The following is a 21,840-nucleotide window of genomic DNA, read 5'->3' as shown; positions in this document are numbered from 1 at the left end:
AGACGGTAATTTACTTTTTCCACAATTTCTGCAGCACTTGTCTGAATACAAGGTACCTTTAATATTGATGGTATAGTTTAACATGCAAATGCATTTAATGAATTCGTTACAAACATGCAAGGGTCAGGCAGGGTCAAGCTGTCGTTGCAATGACTTTTAGTGAAATTACATATGGGTGGTTATTATCTTCCCTCAAAAAAAAATTGCAATTTATTTTTCTATTATTTTCGTTTAATACTACATTAAACGAAAATAAATGTGTTAGTGGCGTTAAATAAATGTATTTTCTTCCTTTGTATACAACATTGTGCACTAACCACATTAACCGCACATTGCTCACATAAACCCGTTGTAAGGTCACACGTGAGTGACCCGGTAACAGTTAACTGTTGTATATTTTTACGACTCGCTTCAAACCGGAATGGGCTTCCGCAAATACAGAATATCGAGTATACGAGAGACGAGAGAACATAAAGACTGATAATGTTAATAGGTATGGAAAGTTACATTGCGATTGATTTGGCGAATCTTTTGATGATTTAAACACCCGTTTGTCATTTTCTGTTGAGGATAGTGACAAAAGATCCCGTAAAATTTTATTATGCTGATGGTACAAAACTGGTTCTAGAACATTTTCAATAACGTAAAGGCGCCGCGCCGCTTGTTCGGACTCCGTTAGTAATTTAGTCGAGTAGCGAGTATTTTAGTTAGGTACTATAAACGTGTCTGAACACCAGAAATGTATTCGAGTAGATTAGTCAGTGATTTAGTCGAGTGGAACCATTTTATTCATTTTTTTCTGGTGAGTAACCAGTCATTTATTACGGTATTTCAACTATAAAAGAATTCAATGAGCAAGTAAAATTTTTAAATACTTAATTACGAGCTATACCCGGACCATAAGTCACTGACAGTGTCAAAACTGGCATATAAGTACGGTAACGTCTACGTAACTTACTTTCTATACTCACTCGTTCGTACTAATATGCGAGTACGGGCGAGATAGATGCATAGAAAGTAATAATTAGTTACGTTCTCGACAGCTTTTATGTCAGTGCCAAACTGGTAGCCACACTGAAGTCGCAAATTAAATTAACTCAAATTTGTATGGAGGTTGGCAGTTTTCATTAATTAATGGTCTCTGATAAGAGAGAGGAGTCAGACTGGATGTGTCATTGAATCCACAAATAGATCTTTAGCGAGTTTTAAGAATTTTACATTTAGCTTTTAGAAATCGAAAGTTATAAGATGAAGAGTCACTTTCGATTTTGAATGTAATTTTATGTGAGTATAGGTCTCATAGACCCGAGGTTTTTGTGAAAACACGTTGTTTGTCATTACCATTAGTACCATAAGATGCCTTAGATGCAGTGTTGTGAATAACGCTTATTTTTAGGCTTAAAGACTCGAGCCCTCAAGACTCGTAAGTCTTGAAGACTTAAATATATTTGAGAATTGTATTTATTTATTTTACGCGTATGGATGTAAGAAATCTTTGCGCACACAGGTGCGTTTTCCGGGCGCGACGTGAGTGGGGCGTGAGCGTTTTGTATGTACAAAAGCGGCGCGCCCCGCTCACGCCGCGCCCGGAAAACGCGCCTGTGTGACGAAGCCTTTAAGGGTTCGAGTCTTTAAGCCTCGAAATGAGCGTTATTCACAACACTCTTAGATGGTTTAGAGCGACCGGACCTGTGTTCCGAAAGGTCGCAAGTTCGAGTCTTACCCGATGCGGTGACCTTTTCCATTTTTACTTTTATATTAAAATTTTCTAATTTTCTAGTATCGCTCGCCGTCGTGTCTGCTAAACATTAGTTTGCAACGAAACCTGTCGACTGATCACTGGGTGTCTTAAACCCACCAAACGCGATCATCTCTACCAAATGAGCGGAATCGCTCCTCCTCACATACGTAGAGACGTGGCAACCGCTGTAGAACGCGCAAAACAACTGCGTGATTCCCGCCACCCACTACACTCGCATACTCCTATAACCGGCAGGCTAAAGTCACGCAGAAGTTTCGTCACCAATCCAGCCCTCGAGTACCAAACGGCACAAGAGGCCCGTCTTGTAGCATGGAAATCGCAGCTCAATGAAGACTCGCTAATCATTACACCTAACGAGCACTTACCATCTGGCGCAAGAGAAAAATGGATAACCTGGAAATCTCTAAATAGATTAAGATCGGGAGTTGGCCGATCCAAAGATAACCTCCTGAAATGGGGAATCATCCCGGGGCAAAGTGATGTACTATGCGAATGTGGCGACCAACAAACAACGCGACATATGATGCAGTGTTCCCTGTGTCCAATTACGTGCACTACAGAAGACCTCATAAGAGCTACCCCCAGGGGGTTAGAGGTGGCAAGATATTGGCTAAATATTATTTAGTTATGATCCCTTCACACAATAAGAAGAAGAAGTTTGCTATAATATTGCACACAGCTGTTAGTACATACATGGTTCAAAATGTTCTAATCGTTTCCAATTATTTCTTAACACAGTGTGAAGGCTCGATAGCTACAGCAAACAGAACCTTGCCGGTGCATTGCATCAATACTATTGGACTACTCGCAATGACAACAAAACACTTGTCTAAAGGCTTCTACAGACCTTGCAACTTGCAACGAATGCCATGCGATTTTAGAGAGAACCCACACTTTAGGGCTCATTTAAGGGGCCCACTGATTAACAGTCTCCCGGACGATATCGACCTGTCAGTTAGAACTAAAAGTTAACAGCTCCGAACAACTGACAGGCCGATAGGCCGATATCGGCCGGCGGACTGGTAATCAGTGGACACCTTTAGACGGCGCGCGAACTCGCATGCGATTTTAGTTACTTTGCGGACCATTGAGGTTGCAACAATTCAGCCGACCGATCAAATAACGCGATGTAATGAAACTCGCATGCGAGTTCTCGCACCGTGTAAATGAGCCCTAAACGTCTCCCGAGCCTCTGGTCATTGGTCAACTCTTTGGCTGCTGCTCGACGTAACGTTGGCGCAGCGACGCCATTTTCCATAGCACTGACTAAACGCTAACGCTCAAAAAAAGCTGTGGGCTCTCTCTAGGCTTCTACAGACTTTGCAAGATGGACCCCTGCAACACCAAAAGGATTACAAGTGCGTGGCCGGCTTTAAGATAGGAATATGTTCTTTTCTTGAAGGTTTGAGGGTCGTATCGGTCCGTCTCAGATTTTAGTGATTTTTCACCCACTTTCGCCGAGATCTCGTGTGGCAACGACAACGAGTGGGACCGTATTTTTTTAGTTTGTCACTTTGTGTTGAGTGTGACTTTTAACAAATTCCAAACGTGGAATGAACGAATGCGACAGATCGCTATTGCAATATACTGCGACGAAAATTTGTCAACAAAACGGTTCCGCGGTTTGTTTCAAACGAAGGTAATTTCGAAAAATTTTCCTACTACTAAGTAGGTACTATTTTTCCCCGTCATTACAGTACCGTGACTTATTTATATTTCCAATGTTTGTCTAACTCTTTCGCGTGCTCTGAAGGGCGGTCAAGAGACTATGGCCCTGACCCGTGAGACATTAAAGTTTTTTCGCTACCAAATAACTTGTCACTTTTAAAACGACGTAAGTATACTCTGATCCTGAGAACACAGGCCGTTTTATAAATACATTATGGTTTCATATACGCTGTTTTAGAAGAGCCTATGTTACGAACGTTCTAAGCATAGTTAAGTCCTTTTAAATTGGGTATAAGTAGGTATATAAGTTGTCACCGTCTGCAGAGGTAGTCGTTGGAATTTCTTGTCGTTAATCAGATCAGAATTCTATTTTTGGATAGAATCGATTTTTTTTTGTTACGTAGCTATTGCAAGTTACTGTCAGAGGTAACTGTACCACTACCACCAGTTTGGCACTGAGTTTGTGTCAGTTTTGACACTTTCAATGAGTCATGGTACGGGCTCTGGTTTGTAGATGAAAACAAGAGGAAGCTTTACTAAAGAGTGGGGATGCGTCGTGGTAAAATGTTCACGATCCCAGGACGCCCCTCCAAACGGCACACTGTGTGGGAAACATGTGGGAAAGGAGGGAAGATGTTCCTTTCTGACTGTCTCAGCGATGTACGTATGCTGTGCCGGGGCCACACTAATGGGAAACTCCATTGATTATTGCGATAATTGACACTTTTCATAGGTCCACACTGGGATTATCGTGATTATCAACGGCGTTTTCCGTTAGTGTGGCCCCGGCATTACAAATTTGAGAGTTCTTGCCCTATAATATGACCGTTATACCAAGTAACAATTTTATATGCCGGTATTCGCTACATCTTATCTTATCTTATACCTTTAAACGAGCAATTCTTGTATATTTATTTATATAGGTAAGTAGGTTATTTCAGGGATCTCGGAACGGCTCTAACGATTTCGATGAAATTTGCTATACGGGGGTTTTCGGGGGCGAAAAATCGAATTAGCTAGGTCTTATCTATGGGAAAACGCGCTGAGTTTTTATTTGTTTTCCGAGCATAATATCTCGGTCTCCCAGATAGGTATTTGACCTTATATCAGTTAGATTAGGCACGTTTAGTTTTACGTTTATTCTCACGTCAATTACTTACCCGACCTTTACCACGATTACAGTTACGAGTAAATGAGGCGTTACATAACAGACGCACGATCGCGTGCTCTAAGGCATTTTGCTAAATCTAGAACCTTCAGACCTCGACCCGGGCTCGCATCGAAATCTGCGTCATAACGAGATGAAGACCTCGGCCCTTATCTATAGCCGATCGGAATACTAAACTTTACATAATACATAACATTACACATGCTTGTCTACACACACTGCGGCCAAGTTGCTCAAAGATATCTGTACAAGTGTAAAAGCACTTTAACTTTAACGTCTTGAATTAAAAGCTTCGTTCAGATCATAAGAGCAGGGGTAACTAGGTATTATATAATCTGTGGCAGGGAGACGGGAGACTAGATACATATTGTCCATGACCAGAGACATTAATCGCATTGTTAGTACAGACAGGAAAGGAAGCACGTCCGATGTGGCAACAGATCTTGACCTTCAGGTGTTGAGCAAACTTCCTTTGTAATGGTTTATGAAACAAACATGGTCTTATTGTATCTATGAAATAATATAAAACATATTTTTTTCATATTTATGTTAATTTCATAGACATTATGTAAAATTATTATCAACGGCTTACATCGATCCAATTTTCGAGGATCTTCGTCTCGGAGCAACGATTCGCCTTTACTACGACTTGCTATACTTTAAAGGTGCGACGTGTACTGGCGCGTTAATAATACGTGAGTTAAATCATCATCTCCTAGCCGTTTTCGGCCACAGCGACTGCTTTCTAACGCTGAGAGCGTCGCTGGTGCAGTCTCAGGTGACTGACATAGTTAATCTTTGCAGTAAATGTGCGGACACACTCGCTGAATTAATTTGTACTTAATGAATTTGTACTTATTAGGAAAGTGACGCTATAATTTAATGAGATAAAATATCCCACCAAAAACAAGTAAGGCGCTGTATGTGTCGCGCCTGCATTACACCGCCACGGCTGCTGAAGTGGTGGAGTATGTACACCAGAAGACCGGCTATACGCTGAGGGTGTTCCAGCTTCGATCGCGCCACTACGTGCACTTCAACTCGTTTGTGGTGCGCGTGCCGCGACCGCTGCAGGGGACCATCGAGTGCGCCGACTTCTGGCCGAAGGGTGTCGTGTTTCGGAGGTTCCGGGGCAAACTGTCGAATCCGACACAAGACCAGACGATTCAACGGAGCCACGCCGTTTTGTCGCCTAAATAGTGTTTAGTTTTTTAAGTTTATATAAAATGCATATATATGTTAGTCTGTAAGGTATTTGTAATATGGGCCTTGTTGTCTGATTTAAAATGTTAAATAATAATAATAAAAAACATTTTCATGTAAAATGTTGCCAAGACGAAACCATAAGACTCGCACTGACAAAAAGTTATCAGATATCTTGAGAGCCAAGCTTCTAACTCTACAGGTCCTACCTTCACAGACTCTACACCTTAGTCAAAATATGTGGCTTGGCCGTTTCGTCACATGGGCGTAAGGTGAAATATGTATTCACTATTCATTATTTTTTATTATAAAATAGTTCTTGTAATAATGAAACGGCCAAGCCACATATTTTGACTAAGGTGTAGAGTCTGATGTGAAGGTAGGACCTGTAGAGAACTTTTTGTCAGTGCGACGAGTCTTATGGTTTCGTCTTGGCAACATTTTACATGAAAATGTTTTTGGTGGGATTTCACATCTTTTTGTAAGTTGCTTATGACAATCTTCTGATTTAAAGGGTTGCGGGTGATTTACTATTAAAAATCCTGAAATACGTACTTTGGGGGGGGGGGGGGCATCTTTTATATACAATCTGCTTTTTTACTGATTCCCCATACAAACTTCAACCCCCTTTTTCCCCTAACGTCTTTTTCCACCCCTTTTCACCCTTACGGGGTGATTTTGGGGTTGAAACTATTTTATATCCTTCCCCATAACAATAACTATCTACATACCTACCACATTTCAACTAAATCGGTTCCGCGGTTATCGATTTCCCATACAAAATTCCACCCCCTTAGGGGCTAATAATTTCAATTTTTTGGATTTTTTGTTGTTTGTGGACTAATACTATCTCACATACCAAATTTCAGCTTCCTAGGACTTCAGGAAGTACCCTAGAGGTTTTGATGATCAACAGTGAGTGAATGAGTCAGTGACGAAATCGGGGTGTTTTAGACATTAATAAAATCCAAAGTATAAGAGCTATGCAATTGAATTTCTTTATGCTTAATAAGTCCACTATTGACATCATATCCCGAGAGTTTTGTTTGTCTGGTATAATCCAAACCCAAGTTAAGAGGGTTCAAAAAAACGACGAAGCGCTTCGAGAAAAGGTAGGTAGTGCCCTTGCGCTTCGCTTTGCTCGTCTTGGCGAGGGCACTACCGTGCCCCCAGATTTATAAATTACAATTTTGTCCCCAGGGTTTTCCCAGAGCTCCTATTTAGAAATTATAATGTTGTCCACAGGGTTGCCCAGAGCTCCTCTCGAAGCAGATAATCTGGCAGACGCTGCAAGGCGTGGCGTACTGCCACCGGCACAACTGCATCCACCGCGACGTCAAGCCGGAGAACATCCTGCTCACGAGCGAGGGCATCGTCAAGCTGTGCGACTTCGGCTTCGCCAGGATGATCAGTACGTACTGCCGCCGGCACAACTGCTTTAGTGTAAGTGTAAGGCCTGAGTGGACGCTCGAAGCGGAGCGTTCGGCGGGGCATGCAGCGTGGCGTCGAGCTCCCAAGTGATTTGAGCAGCGTGCACTAAGGCCGCTCCTATACGTTTGCATTTGTTTAACATGCACCCCGCCCCGCTGCACGCCCAACTCGAGCGTCCACTCAGACCTTACACTTAGTTAGATGGTTGGCATGGCATGCTCCCCGAACAAGCTCTTATTCTCTTAACAATAAAGTCGCGTCAAGATCATTTTGAACACCTAAATTGCCCGCTTAGCAACTTCTGCTGCCTGTACGTGCTTAGCATACGTACCTACAAGCACGCGTTGTATGTGGATCCTTCCTGAATTCCTAACCTCCTTGGTTAACCACTCCTTTCCTTCTCCAGGCGGCGCCTCAGACTATTCTGTCCACGCCATGATTCCCTTCGGCCAAGATATTAGAAAGAGAACCTGTAACTATTTTTTTTTACTTTTTACGCATAGGTACTTGTATGTAAAGTTTGCTTGAATCTAGAATCATGTAGTTTTGTGACAAGTATTTTATTTTATGTGGAGATCTCTTCGTAAACTCGCAGATATAGTCTGTCAAACAACTTTGTTAGTAGAAAACAGCGCGAAATTCAAAATTTCTATGGGACGATAACCCTTCGCGCCTACATTGTTTAAATTTGTCGCTTTTTCTACTGACGGAAATGGCTTCACAGACTATATAATATATTGTTGTTGTTTTGTCTGTCCTAGGGCACCCCGGAGGTGCATAGGGCCTCCACAAGATCCTTCCACGCCTTCCTGTCTTGAGCAACCGTCTTGGCCTCGTTCCAGTTTAGTCCTACAGCTGTCAGCTCATTCGCTATGTTGCGCCTCAAGGTGTGCACAGGGCGTTTGCGGGCTCGCTTCCCGCCCTGAGGCCGCCACTCGAACGCGATACTGGCGTTGTTTGTATCTCCTCTTCGCAGGGTATGACCGATCCATCTCCACTTCCGCAACGCTACTTCTTGGGCGATCGGAGGTTGTCGGCACATACTCCACAAATCCTCATTTCTTATGGTCTTCGGCCAGAATATGCGGAGGATCGACCGGAGGGACTTATTGACAAACACTTGTAGCTTGTGTGTCAGCCCCTTTGTCACTCTCCACGTCTCACAGCCGAAGAGCAGCACGGACTTGACGATGGATTCGAAGAGGGAGATTTTTACGCGGCGAGTGAGAACGTTTGAGTCCCAGACATGCTTGAGTTGAGCAAATGCAGCTTTTGCCTTCTTAATTCTGCTATCGACGTCTTCGTCTGCACCTCCCCGACATGTTAGTGTACTGCCGAGATATACAAACTTGGAGACTGATTCAAGGCGATCGTTTTTGAGCAATAATGGATCCGCACAATCTGATTTTACTCGCATGTTGACAGTCTTCCGTCGGTTGATTCGCAGGCCCATGCCTTCAGCTTCCTCTTGAAGGCTCTCACAAGTTTCGCTTTAAGATAGGCTAACGATGGCGAAATCAGCACGATGTCATCGGCGTAATCAAGATCATCCAGTTCCTTAGTACCCCAGTTAATGCCTCTTGGTGTTTCGATCACTTTCCTCATCATCAATATAATATATTAAACATCTGAAAACGTTTTTGAAGTCACATATAGGTCGTAAGTAGCTTTAGACCAGATTGCATACGGTTTATCACTAATGTATGAATCTGCTTAAAATCAGGGCCTTTGTTCCTTCATCAAGTTGAATACTTGAAGGTTAATATCGTAACTTTGGATAATTTATACATTGAAAGTAGGTAAGTACATACCTAGTAACAACTTAAATGACATATTTACATTTCAAACATTTTTCAAGTAACATGGTTGACTGGTAGAGAAAACATTCAGGGCATGTCGTTGTCAAAGTCAATATCAATGTTTGTGCTACTCTTGAAATATTAAAATATACCTACTTATTTAGGTTACTAGGCTACACTTGGATGAAATGGAAAAACCGGCTAAGAGCATGTTGGGTCACGCTCAGTGTAGGGTTCCATTAGCAGTTACTTAGTTAAAACTGAAAACATTATAAATAAATAAAAATAAATAAATATTCTAGGACAATTTTACACAAATCGACCTAGGGCCCGTTTCTCAAAAGCTTCTAACTTGTAATATAAGTGGAAGTCCCTGTCTAACAAAAGCTGTCAAAAAAAGACATCCGCTTTTATTACAAGTTACAAGCTTTTGAGAAACGGGCCCCTAGTCCCATAGTGAGCTCAGTAAGGCTTGTATATATTGTGGGTAGATATATACTAGACGACGATATATGTATAAGTATAACAGACAGTTATGTATAAACACAATGAAATATTAGTTTAAGCTCGAACGCTGTAGTTTAGATGCCGTAGAAGTCGTAGAACACTGCCGAAGAAACGATAGCGGTATCGTGTTGTACAGTCGCCATCAGATATATCGGAGCGGCTAAGGCTCTCACAAATATCTGAAGACGCCTATAATTGTCAGGGCGTTAGAGTGTGTGTTCAGATATTGTGAACACCTGTCACCTTGGCCGCTCCGATAGGTATATCTGATGGCGACTGATGTACGCCAGAAATGAGAGATAATGTTCTTCATCTTATACCTTTAAACGAGCAATTCTTGTATATTTATTTATTTATTTATATATATATATTTCGGGGATCTTGGAAACGGCTCTAACGATTTCGATGAAATTTGCTATGTGGGGGTTTTTGGGGACGAAAAATCGATCTAACTAGGTTTAATCTTTGTAATAACGCGCCTTTTCGAGTTTTTATATTTTTTCCGAGCAAAGCTCGGTCTCCCAGATAGGTATTACGTTATTATAGCGTTTATCAAGAACTGCTGAAATCTTTACCCCTCCTCCTGGTTTACCGTATTCGGGTTAAACGCGTCGCGTCCCTGATGCGCCGTGTGCGCGGCGGCACCAACGGGCTCTTGAGCGCGGTCGCAGGGGCCCATGACAGCCCAATATTTGGACACTGGGCGAAATCCCACGCGCCACATGCCCAGTTTAATTTAATATAGTTTAATTTATTTAGGAATGATTTATTTAATTTATTGTGTTAATCTTTGTGTGTACCGTTATTGTTTGTGTGTAATTGTAATTGTAATATGGATATCTTGTCCGAAATAAAAGCTTTTTAATTTTTTTTAACGCTAAATGAGTTCGTTTAAGCCCTTCACTCATGGGTTAAATGCCCTTGTACGGGCGATCACGCAACGTTCGATACTAATAGTATACCTACGTAAATGATAATAAAATAAAAGACAATGCTGATAGTATCGGTACACATGTTAGAATCGATACGGGGTCTCTATTGTTTCCCAAATAGTTTTAAGCCATAATGTATTGTTTGACCGAATTTTCGTTATTTACAATTTTGGTTCAGAAACGCGTCACTTTTCAGGATTGCCATAAAATAAACCTTTTTTTGCAATTGGTGCGGGGACGGACCCGAGTGGTTATGTGGGACTCCTTGGGGCTGATGAGACCCTGAGTCTAATACCCACTAAACAACCCCCCCGTCTGTCGCCATTGTGTTGTAGCGGAGGGCTGTAGGAACGCTCGCGCTTTATTTCTACAGCCCACCAGCACCAGTCCGTGTTGGCGGATCACCGCCTCCGGAGGCCCTAAGTGTCCTCTTATTACTTTGGGCCGTATCAATACGGTAACCCTCTCAGGGACCTCGTATGTCACGGATGGCAGGCGTCCCCGTGCCTGTCATCCTGAGGTCAACCTACGGAGGCAGGCGGCGGTCTTGTGCGACCCGTCTGCGTCGAGCACGCTTACGGCGCCGTTGGTCGGCCATTGGGTCGACTTCTCTTGCGCGTTCCGCCATTTCCTTCTGCTGCAGGACGTCTTCGCAGAAGGCTTTTACCGCTTGCCACGATCTGTCACTGTCGACACTTGACCACGGCCGGCAGCGACAGATCCTGCCCCACTATGGCTATCATGTCAGCGCGCTCCGGCCCCCACACTGGGCACTCCTCTAGGGTGTGTTGTGCGGTATCGACTGCCGCACCGCATTCGTGGCACTCCTCAGTTGGCTCTTTGCCGGCAATTTTGTGCAGATATCTCCCGAAGCAGCCGTGCCCCAAGAGGATCTGCACGAGCCGGTAGGTGAGAGCGCCGTGTGGTCGTTCCAGCCACTCCAGCATGACGGGACGAATCGCCGCAATTGTCCGGTTGCTCGAGCCGGTTGACCCACTCTTCAATTGCCTCGCGAAAGAGCTCTTCGCGCTTGGCCTCTATCTCTCGCGGTGCTGGCCTGAAATCCTGGGTCCGCGCCTCCTCGCGCCAGAAGAAAACTGACGCAAGGGCTCTCGCCTCCAAGTCCCATGGCAGGGATCCGGCCAGCACGCATGCAGCTTCGCCGGAAATTGTTCTGTAGCCCCGTATTGCCCTTGTTGCCATCACCCGTTGCGCTTGACGCAGTTGGGTGACGTTCTGCCATAAAATAAACCTAACCTAACCTGACCTATCTATAGGATAACCTAACGAAAATCCTGAAATGTTAACGGTTTCAGTTTTATGACTAATGATAATATGACAAACAATACATTATGACTTAAAACTTTATGGGAAACAACGGGACCCCGATCGATACGATCTCATTATATATTGTTTTACTTCAGGAAACGTCGATATCAACAAACAGGGGGTTATTAGAGGTAGGTACCTTTTACTTGATGAACTTTCTTATCGTCGGATACTGTGAGGCCAATTCGAACTTACATTAATTTTGATTACATTTTTATTAATAGGTGAATGTTATAGGTAGCTACATTTTTATTTTTTCGTCCGATGGGTTCAAGAAATTACTTATAGATTTAACTACAATTGTTTATATGCATTATGTTAGTCACTGTATTTATTTGAATACAATATCGCTTCAGTAAGTAGGTACTAGGTAGATACATGTTTTAACATATTTATATGACTTTCATGTAAATTAAAATAGCCTGACACTGGCATAAATCAATTCTGTATAGTAACATAGTAACATACGTACATTACACATCTGCAAACACTCTGTAAGTTTTTTTAAATTCTCTGTTAGGTTACGCAACACGGCCACTGTGGAGGAGGGGTATTTTGTTTTTCCCCAGAGTGGGGTCCGGAGTTCAGACAGCCATTTTCACATTTTCATTTGATAAAAAAATTACGGAAGCTTCGTTGGATTTCTCGTTATTAGTATTTTGAAAAGCTTTCGCCGTTATCGAGCAAAATCGTTACGTTCGTAATACCAAGTGATTTATGTACTATGTTGGACCTTATCAGCCATCGGCCTTGGCTGCTATTAAATCTGTGTTAGCGTCCACAACGGTATTACAGGCGGGTCGATAATGAGTTTTGGTTCAAAATGATATGAGGTCAATATAGAGAATACCGTCTACAAGCTCTGTGGTCGCCACCTATTGCGTCTGTACACATACCCCACTTACAGAAGGTCGGTTGAGTAGAAGAACAGACGAGGGGCTACCGCGAAAATCGAATTTCGCAAATTGCGGGGATCATTCTCTTTTACTCCAATGAAGGCGTAATTAGAGAGACAGAGACGGATGCCCGCAATTTGCGAACTTCGATTTTGGCGGTTATAGCCCTGTACAAGGAGATTGTGCATTTAGGTACATTTACAACAAAATAACTACATAAACCTAAGTATTAAAATTTTCTATTGTTTATATTTATTTGACACGATGAAGCTAAGGTTAGGTTTCCAAATTGTGCTACGGTTGCGGCAGTTGCGGCACGGGCTTTGCCAATACGGTCCTTAAACTCGTTGCAACACGTGAGCGAAGTAAACGCGGTCGCACCTCTTGTCACAAATAAGTTTGTATAGTCAGTTCAGTATCTTGACGATGACGTCGAAAAAATGCCATAACATACGTAAGCGAACAACTCGGGAACGCGAAGCGAAGCGGCGCGGCGGGCCCACGGCGTTCGCGTTCGCAAAGAGATCGCCCACGTAGGACACTTCTATTGGTATAATATATCAAAGGATTGATTAACCCCTCGCCGCATCGCTTCGCTTCGTGTTCACGTATTGTTCGCCTACGTAGTACGCTGCGTTATCCTCTTTTCCTTTCTAGTTCTCCAGTACATACCCCTAGACCCCTACCGTCCCCTCTTGCCCCTAATAGAGTCGTTCGGAAAGAGTTCGACTTTATAAATAACTTAATGTCGCAATGGTCGCATATTAGTGAGAGGATCTCCGAGGTACTCTGCAAATCGACGAAGTCATCGGCGGCTACGGCTCCGGTAGCTAGAGGTACAGAATTCTCAGTATTATTGGTCCGTCCCAATTCAGTCCAGTCACGAGCTCATGCGTTTCCGAACCTAAAATTCCTTAGAGCTTCTGTGCAGAGTGTATTTAGGACTAAATTATTTTGAGTTATAAATGACTTTATGTGGTCACGATTTGTGAGTTTTGTGATAGCTACACAATTAACAGCGTGTGGTTATAAAGTGTAAAAGAACGTAAGTATGTAAGTAATCTCTGTATTCATCATCTGGTTGCCAATTGCCATATTGACTCGAAATTAAGCCGCATACCTACATTTTATGCAGTACCTACTAATGTAAAAGTGTAATTGTAGGTTTATCTTTGTATACTCATTTGACTTGCCCGCCGACGCGACGCCCAAGTTTCAAGCGTGTTTTTATGTCAACATACTGTTTATATTTTAACTTTAGTACTCGTATACTGAAATCACGTGTTTAACCGGATTCCTGTGTCCATGTGGTCCTCAGTTCAGACCTAACCTAACCTAACGTCTATTAAGATAAACCAGTTAATGAGTTAAAGAAATTCTTACGTTGCTTCACCCTGAGTCCTGACTCCTGAGAGGCGGTATTGAAACTATCTAATTTAACGGTAGGCTGTAGAAATATACAATAATGTACACATTGAAAGCGCGATTTCAACTGCTTGTGCCGTAAGCTAACAAGGCAAAATATACCTACTTAAATATAAAATATTTTAAACATCAATTTAGATTATTTTAAAACGTTTAAAAAACGTTTAAAAAATAAAATAAAGTAAAAATTAAAAGCTATTGTTTCAGGCATGTCAGTACCATTAAGATGAGACCCACAAAAAAAGGAAAACCTTACGATCCTATCGATCGTTATTATAAAAACAAATAAATTCAGAATAAATACAAATCGGTTAAAAATAAACTTGGTTACAAGTTACAACTAAGGTTGAATTTAAATAACAAACAAGTACTTCCATTGACCCAACTTTGGAGGCCGACAGAAGAATTGTACGGATTGCGACACACCCCCATATAAATAATACATTTAATTTAATTTAATTGCAAATTTATACAGTTTAATTAATTTAAATTGGGTAATTATGTATTCCAATTGATCAACCACTTCGATTTTGTTTATATTTATTTTGGCTCATTTAAAGTGCAATCTTAATGAATATATACATTTTACGTATTGTCGATTGGATTATTTAAATAAATTAATTAGAAACTCTTGATTTCCTTCGCAGGTATTTAAAAAACCGGCCAAGTGTGAGTCGGACTCGCGCTCGAAGGGTTCCGTACCATTACGCAAAAAACGGCAAAAAAATCACGTTTGGTGTATGGGAGCCCCACTTAAATACCTATATATTTTATTTTGTTTAAGTATTTGTTGTTGTAGCGGCAACAGAAATACATCATCTGTGAAAATTTCAACTGCTAGACAGTTCACGGTTCATCACGGTTTATGATGAGTTACAGCTTGGTGACAGACAGACGGACAGACGAACGGACAGACGGGCACCGGAGTCTTAGTAATAGGGTCCCGCGTTTTTACCCTTTGTGTACGGAACCCTAAAAATCAACAAAATGAAACCCTGACCCAGTAAATAATAATTAGTAGGTAAATAGTAGTTGTAATAGTAGATATTATTTACTTAATTGTATAAAACGCACAACAGGACAAGCACATCACATAATAGATGAAAATTGTCTGAAAATCCATTCAGTAGTTTTTGAGTTTGGAGTAGGTACCTAGTTTTTATAAGATGTAGTAACTGGACGTTTTCCCCTAGAGTTGCGGATGGTAGGTTGCGTGACAGTCATGCACGCAGCGAATTATTATTATAGGCGAACATATTCCTAGGGATTTCTTCCAGTCAACCTTCACTACGACGAAATCCTATACCTATTAAATATCTGACGTTCAAAAAATCCGATATCACCATAGGTACCTATTGCATATTTTGTGTAAAGACTATACCTAAATAATTATTAACAATAATAATAATTAAGTTATCTAAAATTAATTACCTGTCAAACTATAATTGCTCGCTGCTAAATATATTAACACTAGTATTTGACCTATTCGCGGTCATTTGTGTCATTTCATTACCCTTGCGTCTTCGACCGGTTATATATGCTAAATAGGCAACTGTAGATATACATAGGTATATGTTACACCTACAGTCACCACATGGGATTGTTATGCCATTTAGGGTTCTTGCTAAATTGGAAATTCTATAGTGTAAGTATTAAACAACCAGTTTATCTAGGACCCTAAATGGCGAAACAATCGCGGAGCGTGATGGCACCTGCTGGTAGTTTTTAGATTAGATTAGATTGCTGTCAAGATATCGTTGGCTAAGTCTTGAACTAGCCCACAGAGCTTTGACCTCTTTACATATTTATACAGGGCACTACAAGAGGTCAATCCGAACGTACGTTGACTTCAAAATTATAATTAAATACCTGATGTCGTTTAGTTATCATATTATACACGCGTGCATTTAATATTTACGAAACTGCTATAAAATTGTAGAATAAATATCGGATAATTATGACAGCTTATAAATTCACCAGCAGTGAGCACATTTAATAGTTTTAAGTCATAATGTATTGTTTATCATATTATCATTAGTCATAATACTGAAACCGTTAATTTTTCAGGATTTTCGTCAGGTCATCCTATAGATGGGTTAGGTAAGGTTAGGTTTGTTTTATGGCAATCCTGAAAAGTGACGCGTTTCTGAACCAAATAAATTATGGCTAACGAAAATGCGGGCAAAAAATACATTATGACTTAAAACTATTTGGGAAACAATATACATATTTATTATATGATATGTGTACTTATCTTTTTTGTTGTCATCTCGTTACTTGTACCCTTGAGTTTAGTTTTTAACAAACATAAGCTAATAAACAAGGCTTATACATGCCAAGGTCCAGGGCCGGATTAACCCTAAGGCAGAGTAGGCAACTGCCTATGGGCCCCGCCTCAGCTAGGGGGCCCCGCCTCGGCTAGGGGGCCCCGGCGGCCTCGCGCGCGCAAAAAAAAATGTGTTTCATATGGCCAAAATTCATAAATATTTTTTTATGGTACCTACTTATACCTAATGTCCAATATCAGTTTCTCAGACACACAATCATCAAATGATTACGTAAATTATGTTATTTTATAGCTTTTAAAGTCCGTAAATCGAGCTCGAATTTCAGGCTTCCGAGGGCCTAAAACCTCATTAATGAAACTTCGACCCTCCGAGTAACTGTTGTATGACACATATATTATTGTTGAGTAACATTTGACGATTGGTTCGTATCAGACGAGCGCTGCTTTCTTACAGCTCGACCTTCGGCGTCGCTTTTTAACAAATATAAACATTGATTTCAGAAGCTTAGCCAAAAGGCAAAAGCCTCGCATGAAAGCTCACCTCGCTGGTTATAAGTATGCTTCGGGCTTGTTAAGTATGTGGAGATTGCTGAACTCGACCTTCAGCCTCACTTATTACCTCAATTTTTGGTTCGTCTACCAAATCTCTTCTTCAGCTTAGCCTTTGGCCTCGCTACGCCAAGTTCGGCCTGCGGTCTCGCTTTTTAATACAATGGACATTGGTTGGCGTGTGACCTAGCTGAGCTTATCCTGAAGCATGGCTTTGACCTCGCATGAAAGCTCGCCTCACTGGGTAACTTCGGATTTTTATACACGATTTCACAATTTTTTCACAAAAAATTTCGCGCTCGCTGCGCTCGCGATTTAAATTCCTTTTCCGATTTACCCTGTACTTACATGCTAGTTTGACTGGTTAATGAATAATCATTTAAACACACGTCAAATATTTATTATTAGGTTAATTTTAATCATGTGGTATGGTCGGACAATCGTTGTTCAGCCTCGCAAAATATTTAACTACTTATTGAGAAAAAAAAAGCTCTCCCCACACTGGACGCAAGGAGGAATCGGCAAAAACTAATATAAAAAACCTTTATGTCCACGCAAGAGCGAAAAAGACATCATTCGGCATGTTCGGATCGGCTCAACCGACACCTGAAGGTTGAAATTATAACCGCAAACTTACTTCCCTGTACTGAACAACTGAACTTATGTATGCAGAATTAACTGTAAGGGGGCCCCGAGCATTGCACTGCCTAGGGGCCCCGACATGCTTAATCCGGCCCTGCCAAGGTCGAATGAAATTGCTAACTATATTCGCTGTAACTTAATAGTACTTATAATTACACCTCAAAGTGTTGCGCAACCAATTACTGTAGTCACAGTACTGTGGCTGTGGCCCTATTTGACATGTTTTTGAAACATGTCGATGATACCATGAAATGTGTTTAATTACTGGCACTCATTGTATTATTGTATTTAGAATAAGTTAATTAAGAAAATCTCCTGAAAATTCACACACACATACACACATACACGATAGCGTGGCGTTCGAAGAGTTAAATATGGCGTCGGCAGCAACCATTCCATAAAGAACGCCCATTGCAAGCTACCGTGCCTGAGGGCCTACCGCGAACCACGTGCGACGTGTTGCCTCCCTGTCACACTCGTAAATTCGTACGTAAGTGTGACAGGGAGGCAACATGTCGAACGTGGTTCGCGGTAGGCCCTCTGAGAGCCTATTTCTTTCGTGCATGAAACGTTATCTACAACGGTCTTTGCGTGTACCATCCATTGACCTTTCTGATAAAGTCTGTTATGTAAATTCTTAAGGTTTTATTCGGCTAGATTAGGAGACAATTAATTAAAACTAAGACCACACTATTATACGAGAAAAATACTGTAAGGTCAGCCAGGGCTGTTGCAATACAACTATGGGGCAAATTAACTAGGTACTCTAAAAATACAACAAATGAGTCTGAAGGTAGAGCCGTTTATATAGGCATACTACGGGTGAACTTTCTTTAAAAAATGACTAGCGAAAGTGTGCCATGAATACTTGAATAGCCTCCTGAGTCTGAGACCCAGTGAATTTGGAGCCCACCATAGTTATACTCTGTAAAACAAAATAAATTGTAGAATATGTGCAAAAATGTGTACCTACCTACGCATGGTCTTAGGAGGCGTGGACTAGACTGTACGGCATATATTTAGAGTATTAGTTAAAATAGTTGGTAGATTGACGTAACTAATAAAACTCTTCCACCAACATGCTCAGGCCCCGGCGAGAGCTACACGGACTACGTGGCTACTCGCTGGTACCGGGCTCCAGAACTGCTGGTCGGTGACACGCAATACAGCGCGCCTGTTGACGTTTGGGCTATAGGTAGGTAATAGTTATTTGTACAACAAGAGATCAAAGTTTGATATTTCTTCGAGTGCTTATTTTGAGTCCCGTGCAAGCGAAAGATTCTATACTACGCTCGCTACGCTCGTGAATCTAATTTAGAATCTTGAGCGTAGTAAGGGACTCAAAAGCGCACGAGATGTAAATAACTTTGATCTCGTGTAGTTCACAAAACTTTTCACCTCAGCAGTGAGAACATATTAGAGAACCCGAAAAATGTATTCCTTCTTCTTCACTTACCTCTATTCACTCATGTTTTCTTAAGATATATCAACAATTAAATTTTCACCTCAGCAGCTCGAACAAGGGTACTTTGCTACTTAAAAACAGTGAGCAAAATAGCGTTATATCACTCGTTGTTATCATAAAGACTTGCAATCCGGAGGTCACGGGTTCAAACCCCGGCTCGTACCAATCAGTTTTTCGGAACTTATTATGTAGGTACGAAATATCATTTGATATTTACCAGTTGCTTTTCGGTGAAGGAAAACATCGTGAGGAAACCGGACTAATCCCAGTAAGGTCTAGTTTCCCCTCTCGGTTGGAAGGTCAGATGGCAGTCGCTTCCGTAAAAACTAGAGCCTACGTCAATTCTTGGGATTAGTTGTCAAGCGGCTCTTGCGAGCCTGGGGAGGCTCCCATGAGCCGTGGCAAAATGCCGGGATAGCGCGAGAAAGAAGACACAGAAAAACCGTGAAAATCGTGGTAGTATAACATGCACTTTTAGTTTTTTTTTGTTTAAAAAAAGTACGATAACAAGTGAACGCCTGAATATTAACACATAGCAATGTCCCCAGGCTGCGTGTTCGCCGAGCTGCTGTCAAGCGAGGCGCTGTGGCCGGGCAAAAGTGATTTGGACCAGCTGTACCTGATCCGGAAGACCCTGGGCGACCTGCTGCCGAGGCACATGACCATATTCTCGCAGAACACCTTCTTTCAGGTCCATAATGTTTGGTTGCAATGTCGAAATGGTTCTTTCTTACCTATACCCGTTCAAGCAAATCTTGTCAGTAGAAAAAGGCGGCAGATTTGAAAAATCGCGGGTTAGCAACACTACGTTTGAATTATTCGAAAATCGCGTGTCATTTATATCTTATCTGTGGAACTGTTTTGTTTACATTTCATCGATGTTCGATGTACATTGCTGCTTTTTGTTCGTTTCCTAGATAGTTCGGATACCATACTTTAGTTTGCTTTACATTGCTACTGACATATCCGGCTTGACAGACTATATGTCGTACGTCGTACCCTCTATGTCGGGTTAAGTAGTTGCCTAAATTTTAATGTAATCTATCAGCCCACGCTACATACCTATATTATGGCCATATACAATACAATACAAATACAAAACTCTTTATTGCACACCTCACATACACGTAGTTTACAATAAATGTACAATAACATAAACAAAGACAATAGAGGTAACAACAGGCGGTCTTATCGCTTAAGAGCGATCTCTTCCAGACAACCTTCCATAATTCTCTTATATTTCATATTATTCGTGTATTGCAGGGTTTGGTGCTGCCAGAACCTACCACACTAGAGCCACTAGAATCAAAACTACCACAAAGATACGCCCGCAATGAACTCGTTTTAGACTTCTTACAGGTAAGGCACACATTGAGCCCTTGTCCCATTCACTTGGGGTCGGCGCAGCATGTCTTTATCTTCCATACCTCTCTGTCGCCCGTCATCTCATCATTCACTTGCGTTCGTTTTGTATCATCTCTCACACAGTCCATCCGCCTTTTCCTCGGTTTTCCTTTCCTCCGAAGTTTCGGAACTGTCACCTTTTGCGTTTAACTGACAGGCTGATATCTGGTAATATCTGGGCCCCCTTATGTACCTTTAACCCTCTGAAAGACATCACTAGATGGCGCTTAAATGGGGTTGGCCGGTCGAAGTATTTAGCAGATGGCGCCATCACAGCTTGCCCTGTCAATCCCTAGAAATGTGTCAATTTTTTTTTAATGCTCTGGATGCCAGCCCTTTAAGCCAAATCTCATAGAAAAAGCGGCCAAGTGCGAGTCGGACTCGCCCATGAAGGGTTCCGTATTTAGGCGATTTATGACGTATAAAAAAAAACTACTTACTAGATCTCGTTCAAACCAATTTTCGGTGGAAGTTTACATGGTAATGTACATCATATATTTTTTTAGTTTTATCATTCTCTTATTTTAGAAGTTACGGGGGGGGGGGGACACACATTTTACCACTTTGGAAGTGTCTCTCGCGCAAACTATTCAGTTTAGAAAAAAATGATATTAGAAACCTCAATATCATTTTTGAAGACCTATCCATAGATACACGTATGGGTTTGATGAAAAAAAAATTTTTGTATTTCAGTTCAAAGTATGGGGAACCCCAAAAAATTATTGTTTTTTTTTCTATTTTTGTGTGAAAATCTTAATGCGGTTCACAGAATACATCTACTTACCAAGTTTCAACAGTATAGTTCTTATAGTTTCGGAGAAAAGTGGCTGTGACATACGGACGGACAGACAGACGGACAGACAGACAGACAGACAGACAGACAGACAGACAGACATGACGAATCTATAAGGGTTCCGTTTTTTGCCATTTGGCTACGGAACCCTAAAAAAGGGGCAAGCTAATATGATGGCATCTATGCAAACCTTTGACAGTTGCCAACCCCATTGTTAATGACTTCCCAGAAATGCCTGGACAAGGACCCGGTGATGCGGTGGACGTGCGAGCAGCTCCTCCGGCACGCCATCTTCGAGAACTTCCTCTTCACCGTCCCCAACTCCGAGCAAGCCGACTACGAGCGCCTGCGGAGGGCACAGGTACTAAACTAACAACACAACAGGCGGTCTAGCCAAGGTGACCATCGGTTACTAGAGTTAGACCAAGACAATTCTGCAACTTGTATGAAATTATGATGTTTAAATAACACTTTCACTGCGTATGCTATCAAAATCGTTGCAGACTTTTTTGGGTGGATCAACTTTTAGAACACTTTTTTCGTGTCCCGAAAACTCCCTACCAATAAAAAATTATTTTTT

At 41.6% G+C, this 21,840-nt stretch overlaps 2 protein-coding genes across 2 annotated transcripts in view; one reads left to right on the top strand and one right to left on the bottom strand.

Moving 5' to 3' along the window:
• Positions 1–21,840, bottom strand: part of LOC134655832 (molybdopterin synthase sulfur carrier subunit) — a 226,791-nt gene that overhangs the window by 111,395 nt on the left and 93,556 nt on the right. The gene's annotated exons all lie outside the window — the stretch shown is intronic.
• LOC134655853 (cyclin-dependent kinase-like 1) overlaps positions 1–21,840 on the top strand; it is a 42,869-nt gene that overhangs the window by 17,118 nt on the left and 3,911 nt on the right. Inside the window, exons 4-8 of the mRNA XM_063511343.1 lie at positions 7,047–7,212; positions 18,686–18,793; positions 19,612–19,754; positions 20,327–20,422; positions 21,490–21,621. Of these exons, the coding sequence (XP_063367413.1) occupies positions 7,047–7,212; positions 18,686–18,793; positions 19,612–19,754; positions 20,327–20,422; positions 21,490–21,621 (645 nt within the window). The remainder of the gene's footprint in view (positions 1–7,046; positions 7,213–18,685; positions 18,794–19,611; positions 19,755–20,326; positions 20,423–21,489; positions 21,622–21,840) is intronic.

The sequence above is a fragment of the Cydia amplana genome, chromosome 17 (genome assembly GCF_948474715.1).
Source record: "Cydia amplana chromosome 17, ilCydAmpl1.1, whole genome shotgun sequence".
In the NCBI taxonomy this organism is placed as follows: Eukaryota; Metazoa; Arthropoda; class Insecta; order Lepidoptera; family Tortricidae; genus Cydia; species Cydia amplana.
Note: the sequence above shows the minus strand (reverse complement) of the source record. Positions and strands in the feature narration are given on the sequence as shown.